Consider the following 19,846-nt stretch of genomic DNA (forward strand, 5'->3'; position numbering starts at 1 on the left):
TTAGAGGATAGTAAGAGAAGGACGAACAGGTGGAGCAAAGGACGTTTTTAGGACAGTGAAACTGTTCTGTATAATGCTGTAATAGTGGATATTCAACAATAAATATCTATCAAAACCCATAGAGCAGTACAACATAAGCATTGACTCTAATGTAAACTATGGATTTTAGTTAATACTAATATCAATACTGGTTCATCCATTATAGTAAATGTACTACACTAATGCAAAATGTGAGTAATAGGAGTTCCCATGAGGGTTGCATATCTGGAAACTCTCTGTTCTTTTTGCACAACTTTCCTGTAAAACTAAAACTTCTCTAAAAATAAAGTTATTTAAAACAATTGCATTTGTGCTTATGATATGCATTCCTCTTGATATAAGGGAAGTTGAAAATCTTTTCATTTTTATTTCTTTCCCTATGAAAAGTCTCTTTGGATCTCTTGCCTATTTTTTCCGTCAACTTTCGTATTGATTTGTATTTAGCTCATTTTCTGTGATTTGAATTTTGAATATAAATTTTTGCTGTTCTATTTATCTTTTGAATATACCATTTTGTTTTTTTATTTTTTAGCCACTCAAATTTTTTATTTTGATTTTTTTTCAGTTAAAATTTCTTCATTTGTGGTGTAATTTAAAAAGTTTTCCCCATTCTGAGTTCATTTAGAAATTACTCCAAGTTTTCTTCTACTTTAATTAATTTGAGAATTTATTCTGCCATAAGACACGAGGCAAATTTCTACCTTTAATTTTGTGTTTTAGGTGGCTAATATTTGAAAATCTTTGGGTCATGTTTTTGTTTAAGAAATAGTTTGCATAACTGTGAAATATCATGAAAAACACGACTATGTTAGATGAGGTGAGTCATTGGTTGAATAGATCAAGGATCTCTGGACAATAGATTGGGAGCTTTAATCCTTGAACTTCCAGTAGTATATTTCCAGGTTGGTTGCTGCCACCTGACTCTTCCTTCAGTCATTGCCACCAATCTCTGAACAGGAGGAGGCCAAGTCAGCCTCGTAACCCCACGCTTAGTGTCCTCAAGATTTTAAAAGCAGGCCCTACTTCTCTTGTCTCCTATCCTTGGCTTTGAGAGTATACTATCATCATTCCATCCAAAATAATGTTCCTCATAATTTTAAGATTTTGAGGGATTAAAAATACACATTTTAAATAAAATGTTATAACTCTCTCTTATTGAGTTTAAAGAAATCATAAACCTTCATTAATTAATATCATTTCATGCTCAATAAATCATGAAATATTTATGAATACTTAAAGCAAAGTGTTGACCCTTCCTAAAAAGTGGATTGGCATTGTTTCTTATTGTTGTTGTTCATTGATTTAGCCAATTCTTTTATATTGCCCAAAGATAATGCAAAATTAAATCCCGCGGATCTTTTTGAAAAACCTGTCAAAAAGTATTCAGAGGGTGGGGTACAAGGGTAATTCAGTGGTAGAATTCTTGCCTGCCATGTGGGAGACCTGGGTTCGATTCCTGGTCCATACACTTCTCCTCAAAAAAACAATCAAAACAAACAAAAGTACTCATGAAATGGTGCTGCAATAATAGGATATTCACATGGGAAAGTAGTGAAATGTGACCCCACCATACAGCATACCAAAAAAAAAGAAAAAAAAGTATTGAGCACCTTAAAAATGTTCCTAACTTTTTACCTAGTAACCTGCCGCAGTGGATTGAATGGTGGAAACCAGAGTGAACATGTGGAGCAGAGTCTTGGGCCGCATTCTGGTGGGTGTGGACCCTCTGTAAATAGGGTCACGTCAAGATTTGACTTCAGTTAAGTTGTGGCCCCACTGAGTCAGGTTGGGCTTTAATCCATATTTATAGGCAGAGTGAGAGTCAGATCAAGAGAAGCCACAGGGGGCCACCAAAATTTGGAAGTCACTGGAATCCAGAGGAAAATGAATCTGCACTGCCATGTGACAGAAACACCAAGGACCGAGAATCCTTAGCAGCTGTTTCCAGAATGCCACCGTCTTTGGGGAGAAAGCATTGATTTGATGATGCCTCAATTCTAGACTTCTGCTAGCCTCAAAGCCATAAGTCAATACAAAATCCCATTACTTAAGCAAACCCATTGCATGGTATTTGTTTTAGCAGCTGGGAAACTAAAATACCTGCTTTCTGGAAATATGTCCTAAGAAAACAAACTGACATTTGAAAAAAAATTGAAATGTGTAGTGATTAAAAAATTGGAGATAGCCTAGGTTCAACAATTAGGAAAGAGCAAAGGACACTTGGAGTAAACGTAGAATCACCAGAGGGAATATTATGTAGCCATCATAATGATTTTTATACAGTATTTATTTCAAAAGTACACTCAGTAGTGACTGCACTTTTTGAAACAGTAAAAAGTGACATTGAATAAAAGAGATTTCAGTAATTTACACCTCATGGATTTAAAATATAGAAAAACAAGATAGATAATTATAAAGATAGACTAATCATATCTACAATAGAGAAGCTATATGTGCAGATAAAACCTAAGAATGAATTTACCAAAATATTCAATGATGTCTTGATTTTCTTTTACCTTTTTTGATTATTTGTTTGTATGTTTTTTTAGAGTGAGCATAACTATCTTTGACAATGGGAAATAAAAATTTGTCTTTAAAAATTAATACTCATCCTACGGGACTGGTTCATTATAAATCAATGATATCCCTTGCATTACAAGTTGCTTTTTTTCCTTTTCTTTTTTTTACATGGGCAGGCATCGGGAATCGAACCCGGGTCCTCGGGCATGGCAGGCAAGCACTCTTACCTGCTGAGCTACCATGGCCCACCTTACAAGTTGCTTTTAATTGACAAAAAAGATGTGGTCTCAAAGGAATTTCAAGTTCACCCCAATAGTTATCCCATACTAACACCCAGAAATCTTATGTTAAAACAAGTTGAATGAAATCTGGGGGTTGATTAAGCAATTTGGACAATAGGAAATGGCTGCTATTCTTCAAGAAGTATGTTTATTTATAATTGTATCTATACAGGCATTAAAATGAAGGAATGATAGTACTCCTAGCAAATGCACCATCTTATCTAGATATGTTGGTTATTAGAAATTGCAATGAAAAGTTAGTTCCCAAGAGATTATCAAACTCAGTTTTGTAAGTTTGTACTGGAAGATATATTTTAAATTTTATGTCAGTAGCACTTGAGTTTCAAGTACTAGTTTTAACCAGTTTCCAATTTATTAAGGCAAAAATAGAAATCTCCATAGGCAATTGTGGAGAACAACAATAGCAATGAGACAATAAAAACAACCAGAAATGAATGCATTGAGGGGAGGGGGAACTTATTTTGAATTAAATAAACACTTGTTTTGTGCGGTTTCAGATACAGCTAAAATGAAACAATATAAGTACTACCCAAAGCCATAAAGCATATAAAAATTTTTATACAAAGCTCAGAATGTTTGCAAAAAAATTTTGACTTAATTCTTCCATCACTTTCCACTCCTCCAAGGTATTGTGTGTAAACATATCCATTTCTTCAGTCTTACAGCCCACATTTTCTGATTAAGGGTGTCTATATTATAGGGTTTTCATCCAAGAGCCTAGTTTGATTAACTCCTCCTGCCTGGTCTTATCTTAACAGCTCAAATAGAAACACCATTTTTATCCTTCACAATTTGTGAATTTTGGAAAGCCTTAGAAAACAGAGCTTGGAGCTTTCTGCATTTCAGCCAAAAAGTCCCTCTGGGAAAGGACTTGCCCTACTATTGAAATAGGAGGCCACTAATATGAAAGTTCCCCATTACTTGCTTCCATCTGCTCTTTGGAATCTACCTTCATATTTTCATTTTTCAGATGTTCAATATTGGTATTCACTTCCATTTATCAAGTCTCTCCCAGAAGACAAGCACTTCATGTATGTTATTTCAATTGTTCTGTGCATAACCCTTAGAAACTTGTCTCAAAGAGGTTATGTGCCTTACTCACACAAACAAAGAGATAGGGCTCCAGCCGAGCTCTGACTCCAAACTTCATAATCTTTCACTAATCCTACTGCAAAAATAAGAGACATCCCCCATCCTCTCTCATTTCCTATGTACTCACCATCCCCACCCGGTACACACATTTGAGCTATGTAGCTCATTAGGAATGGAGAGTCCTAGAAAATATTTTGTCTTATTGGATAGTAGATCTCAGAGTAATAGAAAAAAGGGCAACAGTAGAGGGAAGGAAATGATGTAGAAAGAAAAGGCACGTTTCATTTCCTTATGTGATTTGCCTTAGCTTAGCATTTATTATAAAGATACCCACCTCCACTCTTCCTCTACAATATACTGGGCTCATGATTGGTCTCCTAAGTTCCCAAGTGAGACCCCCACAAAAATAGGAGAAACTAAGAGGTGATGTAATTATAGTGGGCTTGACCCTCAAACCAGAGCCACTTTCTATGTGTCACAGAGCAATGAAACACATGGATTTAGTCATTAGGAGCTTTCAAAAATTTATTGCACTCTCCAGGCTTTTTTAGCGTCATCTGTTCGAGGCACCGCCTCCTGCTCCTCCCACATACGCTGCTGCCCTGAATCACACTGCCTGCGCAGCTCAGACCACCTGGCTCCAGGTAGGAGCTGCCAATGTTTCGATTTCTTACAGCATGCAGACATTACAACAAAGATAGTCTGAGCTTGATCAAGATTTGGATGTTCTAGAAGAAGTAGAAAAAGAAACTGGTGAAGAAACAAAAATCAAAGCACTTCAGCTGACAACTCCAATGATGCAAAATCTCAGATTTTTGCAGACCTTCAAGACAGACTTGATGGTCCTGTAGAAACATAACAGGATACGTTAAAAGCTTGCCTAGGGTAGTTAAAGATGAGTGAATGCCCTCAAAAACCTTCAAGCTAAGTGTGCACATAGAAGCCAGGTTTGATGAGGAAGTTCATAATCTTGAAAGTATGCTGTTCTCTCTCAGCCTCTGATTAGTGATTTGAGATCATCAATACAATTTATGAACCTATGGAAGAAGAATGTAAATGGAAAAAAGATGAAGGAGATGAAATTGTGGAGGAACTGAAGGAAACGGCCAAGACTGAAGATGAGAAAAAGAAGACCCTCAAGGAACACCTGAATTTTGGTTGATTGTTTTTTAAGAATGCTGACTTACCCAGCAATATGGTTCAGGAACATAATGAACTTACTCTGAAGTAGTTGAAGAACATTAAAATGATGTTCTCAGATGCCAGTCAGCCTATGAGTTTTGTCTTAGAATTTCACTTTGAATCCTATGAGTATTTCACAAATGAACTGTTGACAAAATCGTATAGGATGAGGTCAGAACCAGATGATTTTGATCACTTTTCTTTTGATGGACCAGAAATTATGGGTTGTACAGGATGTCACATAGATTGGAAAAAAAGGAAAGAATGTCACTTTGAAAACCATTAAGAAAAAGAAGAAACACAGGGGACATAGGACAGTTCATACTGCAACTAAAACCATCTCCAATGACTCTTTTTTTGTTTTTTGTTGTTGTTGTTGGTCCTCCTGAATTTCCTGAGAGTGGAGATGTGAATGATGATGCTGAAGCTAATCTTGCTGCAATCTTTGAAATTGGTCACTTTTATTATGAGCGTATAGTCCCAAAATCAGTGTTACACTTTGCTGGAGAAGCTATTGAAGTTGTTGATGCTGATTATGCTGAAAAAGGTGAAGAAGCAGATGAGGTAATATTTAACAAATAGGCAAATAATTTTCTGTATTTCATGCAGTGAGAAGCAAATTGAATGACTTATATATTCCTTTGCTTATGATCATTATTCTGTGATATGGGATACAAACTGATTTTGGAAAAAAGCATGATTTTAGAATTCTACAGCCGAACAGTGATTGGATGAGGTGTTCATAAACAATTTGCAAAACTCAAAAACAAAATGAAACAAAACACTCTCCAGATTTAAGAGCTGTTGCTCAAATCTAAACTAGGGGCCAAACTTTGTATCCATCTTCTTAATTTACATCTTCCATGATTTTTATATGTCAGAAAGTGCTACTATAAGACATTGTTATTATGTGTTTTGGATGTACCCAATCATTTTATTTTTAATTAAAATCACACAACTGGAAGGTAAATGGAAACAATGATTTTACCTACAGAGGGTTCCTTGATAATAGGGACTGATAAACCCATCTTTCCATTCCTAGTGCCTAGCTCAGAGCCTGACTTAATGTGGTTGTTCAACATATTCTTACTGCATGCACAGCAGCATTTATGAAACATGCTGTGTAGCTTCCCCAGAGATACCTTGTCTGAGATTCCTGTCTTTCTATAACCTTCATAATAAAATTGTCCAGATAAGTCAAGGTTAACCCATGAAACTTCCCTGGAATTTTCTGCCCAACCCTAACCTCTTCATTTTCATAATTTAACACATGAATATCAGCTGCATGGCCTTTAATATACTTATTTCAGCTATTAATGATAAAGAAATGGGTTAGCATTACAGAGATTTATAATCTGAGTTTACAACCATGCAGCTATGGAATCTTGGACAAGTCACTGGAAAAATTGTCATGGAATTTAAATGAAACATATACTTAAAATTGTCTGGCACAGTGCCTAAATGTGGGAACTCAGATAATGGCAACTTTGAAAAAAATCTTCCATGGCATTTAATACAATTCCAGAAATATAAACATTTCATTCCACAAATATGAGTAAATTGACTTACTCGCTCCTACAAAAGGGCTGACGTACATGTTCATTTGACTCTTGGTGAGAATGTGCAGAACTTCTACTGAAACCTAAATGAGCTGATTATGCAATCCAAAGCTTTGGACTCTTTTATTCTTGACCCTTCCAGCCAAAGGCACCCTGCTCTTCATGCATTTATGCTATTCCAAGATCCTTACTTTGTTGCAAATGCATGCATTGCATATCAGAGGAAGATTCTGCCTCAATTCAAAGTCACTAAACTTTTGTAAGGATGATTGACCTGCACGTATATTGATGTCTTGTTTAATTCTTACAACAGTTCTCTGGTCACATAAAACCTCTGTTCTTTGGTTCTTCCACCTGCATGTACAGGCTTGGGCTTTTGTAGTTCTATAAAGGGCAGAAGACCATGACCTAATCTGAGTGATGTGTACAAAAAGAGGGAAGAGGAATCTCTTTAACCACCTTATGGATTGAAAGAAAATTTTTTCTCAAGTAGAGGCTCCAGAAAACCTATTTTTTTACCCTATGGAAACATCAAAGGGGAACGCTCTTTTCAATTTCACCATAGAACTTGTTCTCTCCAAGTCTGGCCATGGTAAGAGGGTAATTTGATAACATGAACAAGAGACTAAGCAGAAAATATCACGTGAAAAGCACAACAACACACCTTGGTTTGTCCCTGAGAACCATCCTCAGCAACTGGCCATGGTGCTGAAACTCTCCAGTCCTGGCCTGAATTCTGAATTATGATGTCAAGAATTAGGTAATATGCACAGACCCTTGACAATTTCACCAAAGGAAAAACTGGAGGAATGTCTATGTCAGCCAGAGAGTAACGAATTTCCTCCTTAATTTACCCAACATGATTCTTCATAAAGACCTTTAACCTGGATACCTCCTTCCTTCCTTTCTACTTCCCTACTTCCTCTCCCTCCTTCCTTTCTTTTTTTCTTTCTTCCTTCCTTCCACTCTTTCTCTCTCTCTTCTCCTCTCTTCTCTTCTTTTCTCTCTCTCTCTTTCTTCATTATTTTTTAAACATGACATGGTAGTATGATTGCTTCTCACTTTGGAGTCTGTCGCAAAATGGAAAGAACATGGGTTTTATGTCATGTACCAATACCAAAATGTCAACAAGAGGAATGACTGGGTTGTAGAATTCGGGGTAACTCTATTTTTCTTTCGTTATAATTATTTTCATTTTTCCCACTTTTCTAAAATTGACATATAGTTTATAACCTGCAAATAATAGTGAAAACAAGTTAGATATACTCAGATTTAGATGGAAGTTATATTTATTAACTAGCTATATAAATTAGACAAGTGAATGATTCTTTGAAAGCCTAATATTCCTATCTATAAACTGGAAATGATGTTTTCTTACTTCCTGGGACTGCTTTGAGGATTGGATAGCTTATTAGCACACTGCAGGTATTTTCTAACTATCCAGACCTCATCTTTACAGAGTCTGGCCCATGAGGGTGCCAGGATTGGTTTGTGGTGAATGGGACTAATATTTACTTTTGTCAGTTCTGATACCAGTCACCCAGCTTTGTACTGGAATCTCATGAATGCTTTTACATGTCGTAGACCTGTCTAAAACACCAGTTATGATTGTACAGCCAAAGTTCTTCCAAGCACATACTTTGTGCAGGTGCTATCATAGAAGCTGGGGTTACAACAACAAAGCACCCTTGTGGAATCCAAATCCCTGTTTTTCCTTTATGGGTAAATCAAAGCTGCTATCTTTCCTTTTTACTCAGTCCTTCCAGAAATGTGACTGCTATTACTGAATTATGAAATGTTAACATACTAATCTAGGTCAGTGTTTCTCTAGGGGAGGAATATAGCAATCTGTGCCATTTAACAAGTAGCCTAGGTGTGGTAATTAGATTCAGGTGTCAACTTGGTCAGGTGGAGGTGCCTAGTTATATTGCTGTGGACATGAGCTGATGGCATGTGAACCTTATCTGCTGCTGATTACAACTGCAATAGGCTAGGAGGCGTGCCTGCTGCATTGAATGATGTTTGATTTAATTGGCTGGTGCTTAAATGAGAGAGCTCAACATAGCACAGCCAATGCAGCTCAGAATACCTCATCTCACCACTCCCAGCTAGGCTCAGGCCTTTGCAGATGAAGAAAGGAATCACCCCAGGGAAAGCTGTTGGAACCCAGAGGCCTGGAGAGAAGGCCAGCGGAGATTGTCCTGTGCCTTCCCATGTCAGAAAGTACCTCAGTGGAAAGTTAGCTGACTTTCCTCTGAAGAACTATACATTAACTAAATAAATCATCTTTTATTGAAAGCCAATTCATCTCTGGTGTGTTGCATTCCAGCAGCTAGCAAACTAGAACACTAGGTATTTGCTTAGAACAGCCAAGTAATGGAAACACTCAAGTATGGTAAATTAATAGAAAAGGGAGAAAGTCATAAGCAGATGAAAAAGGATGAAGAAATGCACAAATTGTGCAGAAGATAGCCCAAACATATTCTTACTACTGAGTCATTCACTAAGTAAGATTTTACTTCATCATCACCAATTTGGAAAGCCCCAGGCTGTGGTTGCAGATATGAGGCAGAAGGAATCTGTGGAGAAAGGTTTATTCTGCCTTCTATGTATTCTGGCAAGGATCAGGTTTTATTCAACTGAAAATCCCCATTAATTTGCAGAAAGACTGGCAGATCACAAGATGGGCATTCAGATACTATCTGTTCAAATGGTAATATTAAGAGCTTCTATTTTTGATATTTATATTTATTCACTGATTTAGGACATCCATTTAGGATGTTTTAGGTTTGCATGCCTATGGTAGATTGCATTACGTACTTTAGGAGAAAAAAAGAAACATGTTCTTAATCTTAATCTCCATTCCCTTGGGTGTGAACCCACTATAACTGATACTGCTTGAAGATGTTAATTTTAGTTAATATATAGCCAACTTGAGTAAGGATAGGAATTAATGTGGATTACTGGAGAGCTTATAAAGAGGATCCAGAAGTCACAGACACCAGAAAGGAGATGATATCACCATGTGACATGAGGCAGAGAGGCCAAGGAATCCCAAGTATTGAGGCAAGTAATAAGGGGCTAACAAACTGGGAGGAAGCAAGCCTCTGGCCAATGAAACTGTGAGCCAATACTCTCCATTATTTAAGAAAACCTATTGCATGGCATTTGTCATAGTTGCCCTGGAAAACTGAGACAGTGTCCAGACTCTCCAATATAGTTATTAGTAGCTCCAGATCAAAAATAAGGAAACTGAAGCTGTACCATGATTAAGGCTGCTTTTTTCCCATGGGATGATGAATGTTGAAGCAGAACCTTGGGGTGGAAATAGCAAATCCAAATTGGGACCCTACTTGACAGTAACAGAGTAGACAAAGGCAGATTCCACAGTGTCACCAGTAGGAGAAACTGTATTACTAGTGGGAAGAAATAACTCCTACAATCCACCATGCTGTGTAAGCCGCTTGTAATCAGTGGGTTCTACTCCATTCACCTGCTGTCCTTTCCTGAAAACTGAAGGCCAGTTAATGTTCCCCACACGTTTCTGATGAGTGAGTATATGTCCAACCAACAGGTAGTTCAGAATATACATTGTTCTTCAGGTATGTTCATACAACCAATCGGTTACTAGCAAATCTTTCTGGTCTCATCAGGTAAGATTCTATTTCAAAGTGTACCTTTTGCACTTATTTAATATAATGCATTATATGTGTATTTTACTAATTAAACTTGGACTTCCAGAGGTTCTTGCCATTACCCTGTTAATTGCCCTTATTCATTATGAAGGCGAGAAAAGTATTTAGAGATGTCTCAAAATAAAGACTTACACAGTTTGGTCTTTGGGGTGTGTCTGAATTAATCTTTACTCATGTCTTTCTTGCTAATTGCTAGAACAGATTTAGCTGTGATTTTTTTTCCAGTCTTCCAAGCGACTTGAACTTATAAACAAAACCTTGCTATCTCTTTCCTTCTTTATTATTATAAATGATGTTTCTTTTCTACAAATATAATGTCCACCCCCTAGAATGTTGCTGTATATCAAATGGGAGGCAGGGAGTCATTCTCATTAGAAAAAAATAATAAATGGTCACTTAATTTTTCTACTGCTTGGCTATTTTTCTTTTTCTTTTTCTACAGAAGAGCTTTTCTGGTTTACCTTTCATCCTTGGGTTAGTCTGCTCTCTGCCTTTTGCAGTGGGCTCACCCTTTCTTCAAAAGTGCCTTTGATCACATAAAAAAGGCTCAGCCTTTTCCCTGAGAAAAGGAGTCGGTTGCAGTGAAAGCCGACCTGCCTCTGTTGAGACAGACTCTGATGGGCCCCCATCCATGGTGTGAAGCTACATCATAACCATGCAGAAGTCCAGAGGACAATCTTCCTAAGTCAGTTGGCATTTGGCAAGACTGGGGCTCCCCATGGCATACCCAGGACACTTAACATAGTTTTTCCTTAACCTGAGATGGGGATGGAAAGAAACATCCAGCTTTTGTTCTCCCTTTACATATATGCCTCACCCCTCCAAAAGACTAAAACAAACAAACAAAAAACCTAGAAGGAATTAAAATGTTTTCTTCTCCATTTCCCCCTGGAATTTAACTTCCGTAATGTACCAAAAAGATTATAAGTAAGCCTCGCTATTGTGTATATGTATATGTGTGTTTTTAAGCTTGCTAAAGTTACTTTAGAGTTTGTTACTAAAAAAAAGTAAATAAATAGGCAGATAGATAAATAAATAAATAACAAATAGCTTTCAGTTCTCCTACTCCAAATATTATTTCATTTCAAAGGTTATTATCTATGGCTTAAGCATTTTAAATATGGTAGCTTTTAACCCCAACTTGGATAAGGAAAATATGTCCCTTAAATTGTACCCCAGTAACTTTCCTCTGACACCTGGAAGTATTAAGAGCTGTGACTTGGTATAAAAAGGAATTTCCCACAGCCCAGCATAGAAGGAAAGGGGCACGGCCTGACCCTACCCAAGCTGAGGTACAGTGCGAGCCTCCCTTTTTGAAGTTCCAGGGTGATGTGGTCTCCACGTTGACCTTCTCCATGGAACAAAACACCATCTCCTTGCATGCTCTTGAACTTCAGAGAAATCACATCTTTCAGAGTGCTCATTAGCTTCTGATTGAATCTGTACAGGAGGGAGCTCCGGCCATCAAAGTCAGCAACATCTGATTCTGGGCACAAACAGAACGGGAAGAAAGAAATCAGTGCACATCCTCACGATTGCTGTTCTTGTTTCCTATCTTGGCTTTTGCCCAACTCACAGGAGGACTTGACATGCAGAACATCATGGCTCATGAGGAAGCATAGAGATTAGACCCACCTATTTAGACTCCGTGGGATTATGGATTTACATGCAACAGCCACACGCTGAGTTGAAGTCAACTGGTCATCAGCCTTGAAGTACAGACTTTCATTAATGATAGGTCAGGTTTGCTTGAGGGACAGGTTGAGAATACCGTTAAGTATCTATGCCAGGCTCTACTGTATCAGATGCCTGATTTGTAAGAATCTCTCAAGATTTATCTTCTTTAGTAATTCGCTCTGGATATTTGAACTCATTTGATATTTGCCTGTCAGACTCAAGGCTAGGGAAGAAAAACACATATTGTCTATTATCCTAACTCTTATTGAACAGTGCTCTTTTCCTGGAACCCTGTGTTAAAAGAATTCTGAGGCTTCCTCTGGGTTCAATGGAAAGAGTATCTAGAAAAGAAAGACTTGCTATTTGAACAGGGAGGGAAAATGCACAGGATCTTGCTGGTCAGAAATATCATTTTTCTTTATATGAGCTAAAATTACAATTCATTATTGTTAAAACCAGAAAAGAGAAAGTAAATTGATCATGACTTAGGCAAACATACATATGGATGCATAAAATATTTGATGCATATAGACCAATACGTTAACAGAATTTCAATTTAGGAAGTGTTATTATAGGTTATCTCCATCTCCTTTTTATATTTTTTTTATTATAAGAACTTTTACAATAAGAATTTATTTCTATAATAGGAAAAATTAAGACTATTTAATTATAACTTGAGACAGATTCATTATACACTATCTTGTGTGGGTGGGAGGGTGGTGAAAGGGTGCATGGAAGAGTGGGATTGGTCTTATTTGAAATCAAGCATCCAGGAAAACTCAATTTTCCATCATTCACTAAGCAATTATGAGCCTTAGCTTGAGTGTACACAATTATAAACTGTTTTATTTTTGACCACGTATCTAGAAACACCCTTCATAAAGCCGAAATTCTATAAAGAAAAAAAGTGACTTTTACTGTAGTTAGTGTTTTTAAAACTACACCGTTTCTTCTTAATCCTACAATAAAGCAGTTCTAACCAGCAAGTTGATAATGTCTCACTAGACCCTGAAGAGAAATACTTGGAATGCAGACACATTTCCACAAACTCCCACCTCTCTCAGAAATGTGCCCCTTCCTATCTCTTCAATGCACATATATCTGTCCTCCAAAATGGACTTCAGATTGAGCTAAATGAATGTCGCCTGCAATAAGCTGCCACAAATCCCAGAGCAATGAGCACGATGAGATTGAAGCAATGCTGGGTTTTAATTCACAATGGCCATAGCTTGTTAGCTGGGTCACCTTGGTCAAGCAACTTCTCCTCTTTAAGACTCAGTTTGCTCATCTGCAAAATATGGGTAATTTTATCCATCAGAGAAGTCTGTCATGAGAATTAAATGCACTCAGAAGTATAAAATGAAAATATATGCAAAGCACTGTCATTGCACTCAGCATATTACTTCTGCTAAACTAGTCCTAGGCTGTGTTAAGCGGTGATGGGGATGACCGGAGGGTCCCAAGTTACTGGGGGCTGCTGAAGTGACTAACACTCCACCTATTCACCCTAAAGGGTGCTTCTTCACTCTGATTCAATGGTTGTGTTTCCTGGGGCTGTCACGTTGGTCCCATGTTTCCTGTTTTGCCATGTTCCAGCTTCTTGCATCCTAGTTGAAATTCTCCATGTATGCAGAGGGTGTGAATTATGTGAGCAAGTCCTATTCTGAAGCTTCCCATTTAGCCTTGTGCCTGGCTTTGTGTTAGGGACTGCAACCTGAAGATGACCGACCACCCGTCACCCTGAGAGACCTCAAGCTGAATCCTGGGACTGACCTGTACACAGAGGGACTCTGACCCTTCACAAACAGTGCACACTCAGAGAGGTTTCCTTAGAAGGAGGAAGAGATGTGCAGTTAATGCATGGGAGAGAGCGACCTGTGTCTCCTGGAGGGGAAAAGAGGCACTAGATGGTGGGTGTGTCAAAGGGTTCCAAGGAGGCCAGTGTGGTTGGAGTAGGGAGGACAGAATGATCTTGGATTCCCAATGTGGTTATTTCCCTGCAGACAGAAACACACACTTCCAGATGGGTTTTCCAAGCATCGACACCCATTTCACATTTATTCAGGGAAGCATTTACCCACCTCTAAGCTCACAGACAGTTAATGTCTGAGTTTGTGCTCCCACAGCTCTTGCCACACCCCTCTATTTTATTCTGTAAGATGCCATATTAGAGTCACTGCCCAAATACTCTATGGAATAGGCCCACCTGTGACTGTCTCACTCCACCTTATGACTCTGAGCTGCCTGAGAATCACCAGCCCGAAGCACAGAGTGTAAGACAGGCCAAACTCTGTCCTATGCTAGGTGAATTGAATGGACGTGGGTGAAACTAGCCTCTTGGACTCTGAAAGCTGCTTTACACTAAGTTGAAAAGGTTGCATTGTGGTGTAGATCTCCTGCTGGCTGGCCATGTGTCTTACTAGGGGGTAATTAGCATCAAAACTAGGGGTGGCATCCTTCTACAGTTTATATGCTCTTGTAAAATGTTGTAAGATAATCCAGTCATTCATGCTCACAGCTGATGGTAAGGATGCTAAAATAAATAAGAAGGCGTATGTTAAAATGATATATGTGGGGTGCACAGGTAGTTCAGTGGTTAGAATGCCCGCCTTACATGCAGGAGACCCGGGTTCCATTCCTGGACCATGCACCCCCACCCCCACCCCCAAAAAAATTATATGTGTGTGCACAGATATATATATATAGATAGATTATACATGTATAATCTGTCTCTATATTCATTAGTTTGCTGCTCTTTTTTTCCAATTCCTCTTCATTTTTTATCAAGGTATCCCTGATCACCAGTGACTGCTGGTGAAAGCCTCAGTTCTTTGGTAAAGCCCTATGTTCCAGATGTTTCCTTTCACCATTCCCCTGCTCTCTCGTCCCTCCCTCCTGCCTATCATAGCTGTTGTGATATATGCTCCACTGTCCCAAATGTCTAGCCAATCAAATCATTTCATTGATAACATAGGTTTTGATTGACATAAGTTACCTCTGAACAATACATCTTTGTGTTGCCATGAGACCTACTGGAAATGTAGCCAATCAGTAAAATAGATAAAAAAAATAATTGTCTTTAGAGACACAAACTTGGGTTTAGATTCTTTTTTTTTGTTACAAGCTGGGGGTTGGACATTTTTTATGATTTCTCTGAGCTTCAGTTTTCCTATCTGTACGATGGGGCTAATGGAAGCTGTCTTACAGTCATTGTGAGAATTATGTAAGTTTGGTCCACTGAAAGCACCTGGAAATGAATTGGTGTTCAGTAAAATCTCAGTCTCACATTCCATCATTGATGCAAAGGGAGTATCACAGAGGATGGACTGAAAGTACTGTATGAGGGCAGGTTTTACTAAGAATCCTTCAATCACATTGATCAGGCATGCAAACATGCCTTCATCCTCACTCCCCAGATCGAAAGACATCTCATAACTGCCCTCCCCAACCCAACATTTGTCCCCTTTCCCTGCCCCATTCTCTTTCTTCATAAAATATAAGTAATGGCACATCGTATTTTAATTAAAGCCCTTCAATGAATTTCATCTGCACTAGGAATTAAAGCTAAAATCCAAGACCCCACAAAATCTGGCTCTCCCCACCTCTCCCACTTCATCACCTGCACCTCTTCCCACCCTCCTTCCATCTCAGGTGTACTGTGATTTTAGTGTGTGTGTGTGTGTGTGTGTGTGTGTGTGTGCATTTATTTATGGAAAGGATAATATTTATGGATGATGTATCACTCAGCCCAGTAGTGCTTTGAGTATTTTTTTGCATTGGAACCCATCTATCATATCAACATCCCTATTAAGAAAATAAACATTGCAACTTGTCTTTTACAAATGAGAGGCACAGAGAGTTGAAGAGGTACATATCTAGTAGATGGCAGAGCCAAGATTCAATCTACCTGTCTGACTTAGCCATCCTCTGTGAGATCTGAACTTGCTCCCCAGTACTCCCCTTGACCTGGACAGCACCATGCTTGGTTCTCTAGGTGCCTGGTCCTTCCCCATAGGAAGATCATTATATCCATCTAAGTTCCCTGCTCTTCTCTTCACTGTTCACCTCACCATTAGATCTAGAGCCCTATTTGTTTGCAGGCCTGCTTCCAACATTGGTGTGTCCCATGAGGACAGGATTAGGTGTGTGTTAAGTTTCCCACCGTAATTTAGAATCAAGCCTTGGACATGGAGCAATGCACCATGCAGAAACACCTCTGAAGTGGCACAGTGACCCAGCATGGTGCTACCAGACTGCAGCTCCCCCACACATCACCTCCTCCATGCTGAAATCTGCTCTCAAGTTGGCTCCCAAATCATCTTATAAGAATGGACTATACTTTCACTCTCAGAGTTTTCACTCCCTCTGGGAGCTCAAGGTCAGTCCTTTGGGGTATGGTTCCTGCATTGCTCACATATGCTCATTAGTTCAGAGACGAGGCATCCCTCCAGCAGGAATTAGTCTGGTAGGACAGTGGGGGAGTTTTCCTCCCAGTCCACTGACCTCCTGTGAGAGCACCACACTGCTGATCTAAGAGAACTCATTCAAGCAGCCCGGACCTTTCTATCATAATTAAAATACACAAGGAACGCGCTAGCCATTTCACAGATGGACAAACAGATTTAATGAAGAATTAAAGCTTAATCCAATTGAATGCACCTATTGTCTATGTGAAAACCTCACATTGTTCCCAATGCCACTTGGATCAAATGGAACTCAAATAATAACAGTAGCCCATATTTTAATAATTTTCGTTTAAGAAAAACAGTTACATACATGCTTGTTTTTTTTTACCTTGTTAGATACGAGTGAATCATTTTTATCTTGATCATCTCTTTGGAATTCAATTGTGATACATGGACTCGTGACAGACATCAAAATCTTTCTTCATGTTTTACAAGTGTCTTGAAAGAAAATTCTCTTTTAAAGTTCAAAAACAAAATAATAAAAAAAGAGAGTGGGAAAAAGAGAAAAATGTGTAGGAAAACTCATGGAAGATAGAAATGGGCTGATATTGGCAGCTGGGGAAGCACGTGATCAGCTCTGGGTGTAGTTTTAAGGGCAATAAGAAAATGAACGACAGTATTAGATACATGTTCTGCATTCTCTATCATAACTTCTCTAAGCCACTTGTGGAGATTTCTTCCTTTGGCTTAAGTAATCCATTCCCCATGAGGAGAAAGGTACTAATTAACACACATTGTCTAATTTAATTTTCTTAACAGCCTTGCAAGGCCCTTATATATTTTCTCCATTTATAAAATTGGAAATCCAAAGGTCGGAGAGATCACGTGTCTTACCTGAAGGCTCACCCATACCGATGGGCTGTTCAACATGGTAACTGTACATTTTTCCTCATAAAAAATGGGATTATATAGACGTGTCAATATAAAGAGTGAACTCTAAAGCAAACTATAGATTTCTGTTAATAATAAGGTTAATTATTGGTTCATCTGTTGAAACAAAGATACCACACTAATGTGAGATGTTAATAATTGCGGAAAACGGGTCACATGATTGAAGAAAGGGTATATGGGAATTCGGAATTTTCTGCACAACATTTCAATAAACTATGACTGCTGTGAAGGAATGAAAGTCTATTAAAAACAAAATACAACAAAACTCCCTCCCTGACCAAAAAAATCTCCACAGGATTGTTGTAAGGATTACATGAGATGCAAAGTGCTTTGTGCCATGGAAATTAACACACACAGAGCGTGTGCATGTGTGTGTATGTATAAAGGTGAAGTCAATTTGAAGAAAAAGTAGTGTTGAATAAGAAGTTGACTCTTCCTTAAATGACGATGGAGTTTCCCTGGGGTCTCTATCCTTCTAAGCTTACTGTTCACTCACAGGCCAACTTCACTCAGACCAGTGGTACTTATTGGGAGGGCCAGGGAAATGCCATGATTACCTGGAAGGATTTTTAAAGGTAGACCTGCAACGGCTTTCTACTTCCATTAATTCTACCATGCACTTCCCCAGTTAGCAACTGTGGTCTCACCTCATTCATAACATTCTTGCATTCAAACCTCCGTTGAACTCCTTCAAAATGGCAGACCCCATGCTCCACTGTGTAATGGATGAACTTCATGGAGCTCCCTATCTCAAGTCAAACTAGGAAACAGCAGCCACACAACCACATCACCACACACCCACACACCCACACAACCACACAATCACACATCCATGAGAAGGTGGTGAGACCTGTGCCAGGGGACCCCAAAGGAGGGGGTGCCTGGCTCACTCCTGGAGGGAGGGGGGTGTCAACAGGGGCCTCCTGGAGGAGGTGACAGTGGTGTTGAGTCTTACAGTTAGAGTGGAAGCCAGGGAGATGAGGTTAAGGGAAGAAGTATTTCCAGAAAAGCAGAAGAACCACCCATGGGGAGTCAAGTGCCTGGTCAGATCATGACTGTCCAAGCAATCAGACTTGCTATAACCATAGTCTTCAGTGTGCCCATTAGACAACACATTAACATGGCCAGGGAGCTGGTTAGGAGTGCACAATTTAGGATCCCACTGCAGACCTACAGAATCAGAGACTGTGGGTGGTGGCACATCAGTCTGCATGTTTCTATGCCCTCAAGGTAATTACTATGTCCTGAGGATTGAGAACCTCTGTGTTAAAGCATAAGATGGCAAGGCCAGTGGTGATTCAAGAAGTGGGAATCAGCTTATGATGGAAGAGCCCCCAAAAATAAAATGGGATCAGTTTCAATGGGTCCCTGATGTCAAGGGGCATTTACTTATTAAAGTATTTAAAGGAAGGGGAATGCTGAGCGAGTGGGTTTTTAGAAAGAGCCCTCTGCATTTTAGGGAGTGTATCTCTATTATGTTCATGGTCAGCCCACATTCCAATCCCATTTACCTCCCCACCCCACCCTTTTTCAGAGAAATATCTCTTGCCAAGGAGGAAAACCTCTAATATTGTACTGTTGTGTGTGTGTTTTCCCTGCCATTAAAACGTATTGGTCATTCATCACAGGTACTGATTTCTTCTACAGTGATGGTGAACTAGAAGATAACTGTTAGATATTTACTTCCTGGAGAAGACAAGTTCTCTCATTTTCTTAAATCTGATTTTTAGGCTTTCACTATTGTAAACCCAATTCAGTTCTGTGTGCTTAAAGATGGCAATACACTGGCAGATTTTTCTAGAATATGAGGGCTAGGCTAGTTTACCCAAGGAGTGCCCGAGATAAGGGCAGTTCCTACAGTTCATAACACTTTTCTGTAGCTCCAGATAAAGCCAGCATGCTTTTTCTGGCCACTGGGCAGGAAATTGCTGACCCAGCTGTCAGAGGTTATTTTCTGAGAAAGACAGACTTCTGGAGGCATATTCTGGCATATTTGATGGATGTTGGTAGCTTGTCAATACAGCTAAAAAAAAAAAAAAAGGTCTTCACCGAATAGAAGAGTCTGAGCTCAAATCCCCAGGTGAGTTGAGAAGGGCTCTTGTGTGGCCGGTAACATGGAGATTGTTTTCTCACAAGCCGGTAAACCAAAGCTCAAAGTTGACAGGGGAGAGTATCGATTCACCCCAAGACAATTAGTCCCACTCGGACTCTTTGGCTGTTCACCATAAACATAATTTTCAGTACAATTGCATTTTGAAGCTTATCTCATTATATGTTGTATAAGAAAAATGATTATTATTCAGACCATACACTTGCACCAAAGACTCCAGGGCTTCCGCTAAGCAATCAAACTACAAAGATTCGCACAGTCAGCTTAGATTTGCACTGATCCACCACCAATTCTGTGACTTTTCCAGAGCTTA

At 39.0% G+C, this 19,846-nt stretch overlaps 1 protein-coding gene and 1 pseudogene across 5 annotated transcripts in view; one reads left to right on the plus strand and one right to left on the minus strand.

The window, feature by feature from the left end:
- Positions 1-19,846, minus strand: part of CNTNAP5 (contactin associated protein family member 5) — an 818,968-nt gene that overhangs the window by 430,260 nt on the left and 368,862 nt on the right. For all 5 annotated transcript variants that reach the window (XM_077153509.1, XM_077153505.1, XM_077153506.1 and 2 more), the window contains one exon: positions 11,672-11,875. In XM_077153509.1, the coding sequence (XP_077009624.1) occupies positions 11,672-11,875 (204 nt within the window). The remainder of the gene's footprint in view (positions 1-11,671; positions 11,876-19,846) is intronic.
- On the plus strand, positions 845-5,717 carry LOC143676752 (nucleosome assembly protein 1-like 1 pseudogene; annotated as a pseudogene).

This window comes from Tamandua tetradactyla, chromosome 3 (genome assembly GCF_023851605.1).
Source record: "Tamandua tetradactyla isolate mTamTet1 chromosome 3, mTamTet1.pri, whole genome shotgun sequence".
NCBI classification, from domain to species: Eukaryota; Metazoa; Chordata; class Mammalia; order Pilosa; family Myrmecophagidae; genus Tamandua; species Tamandua tetradactyla.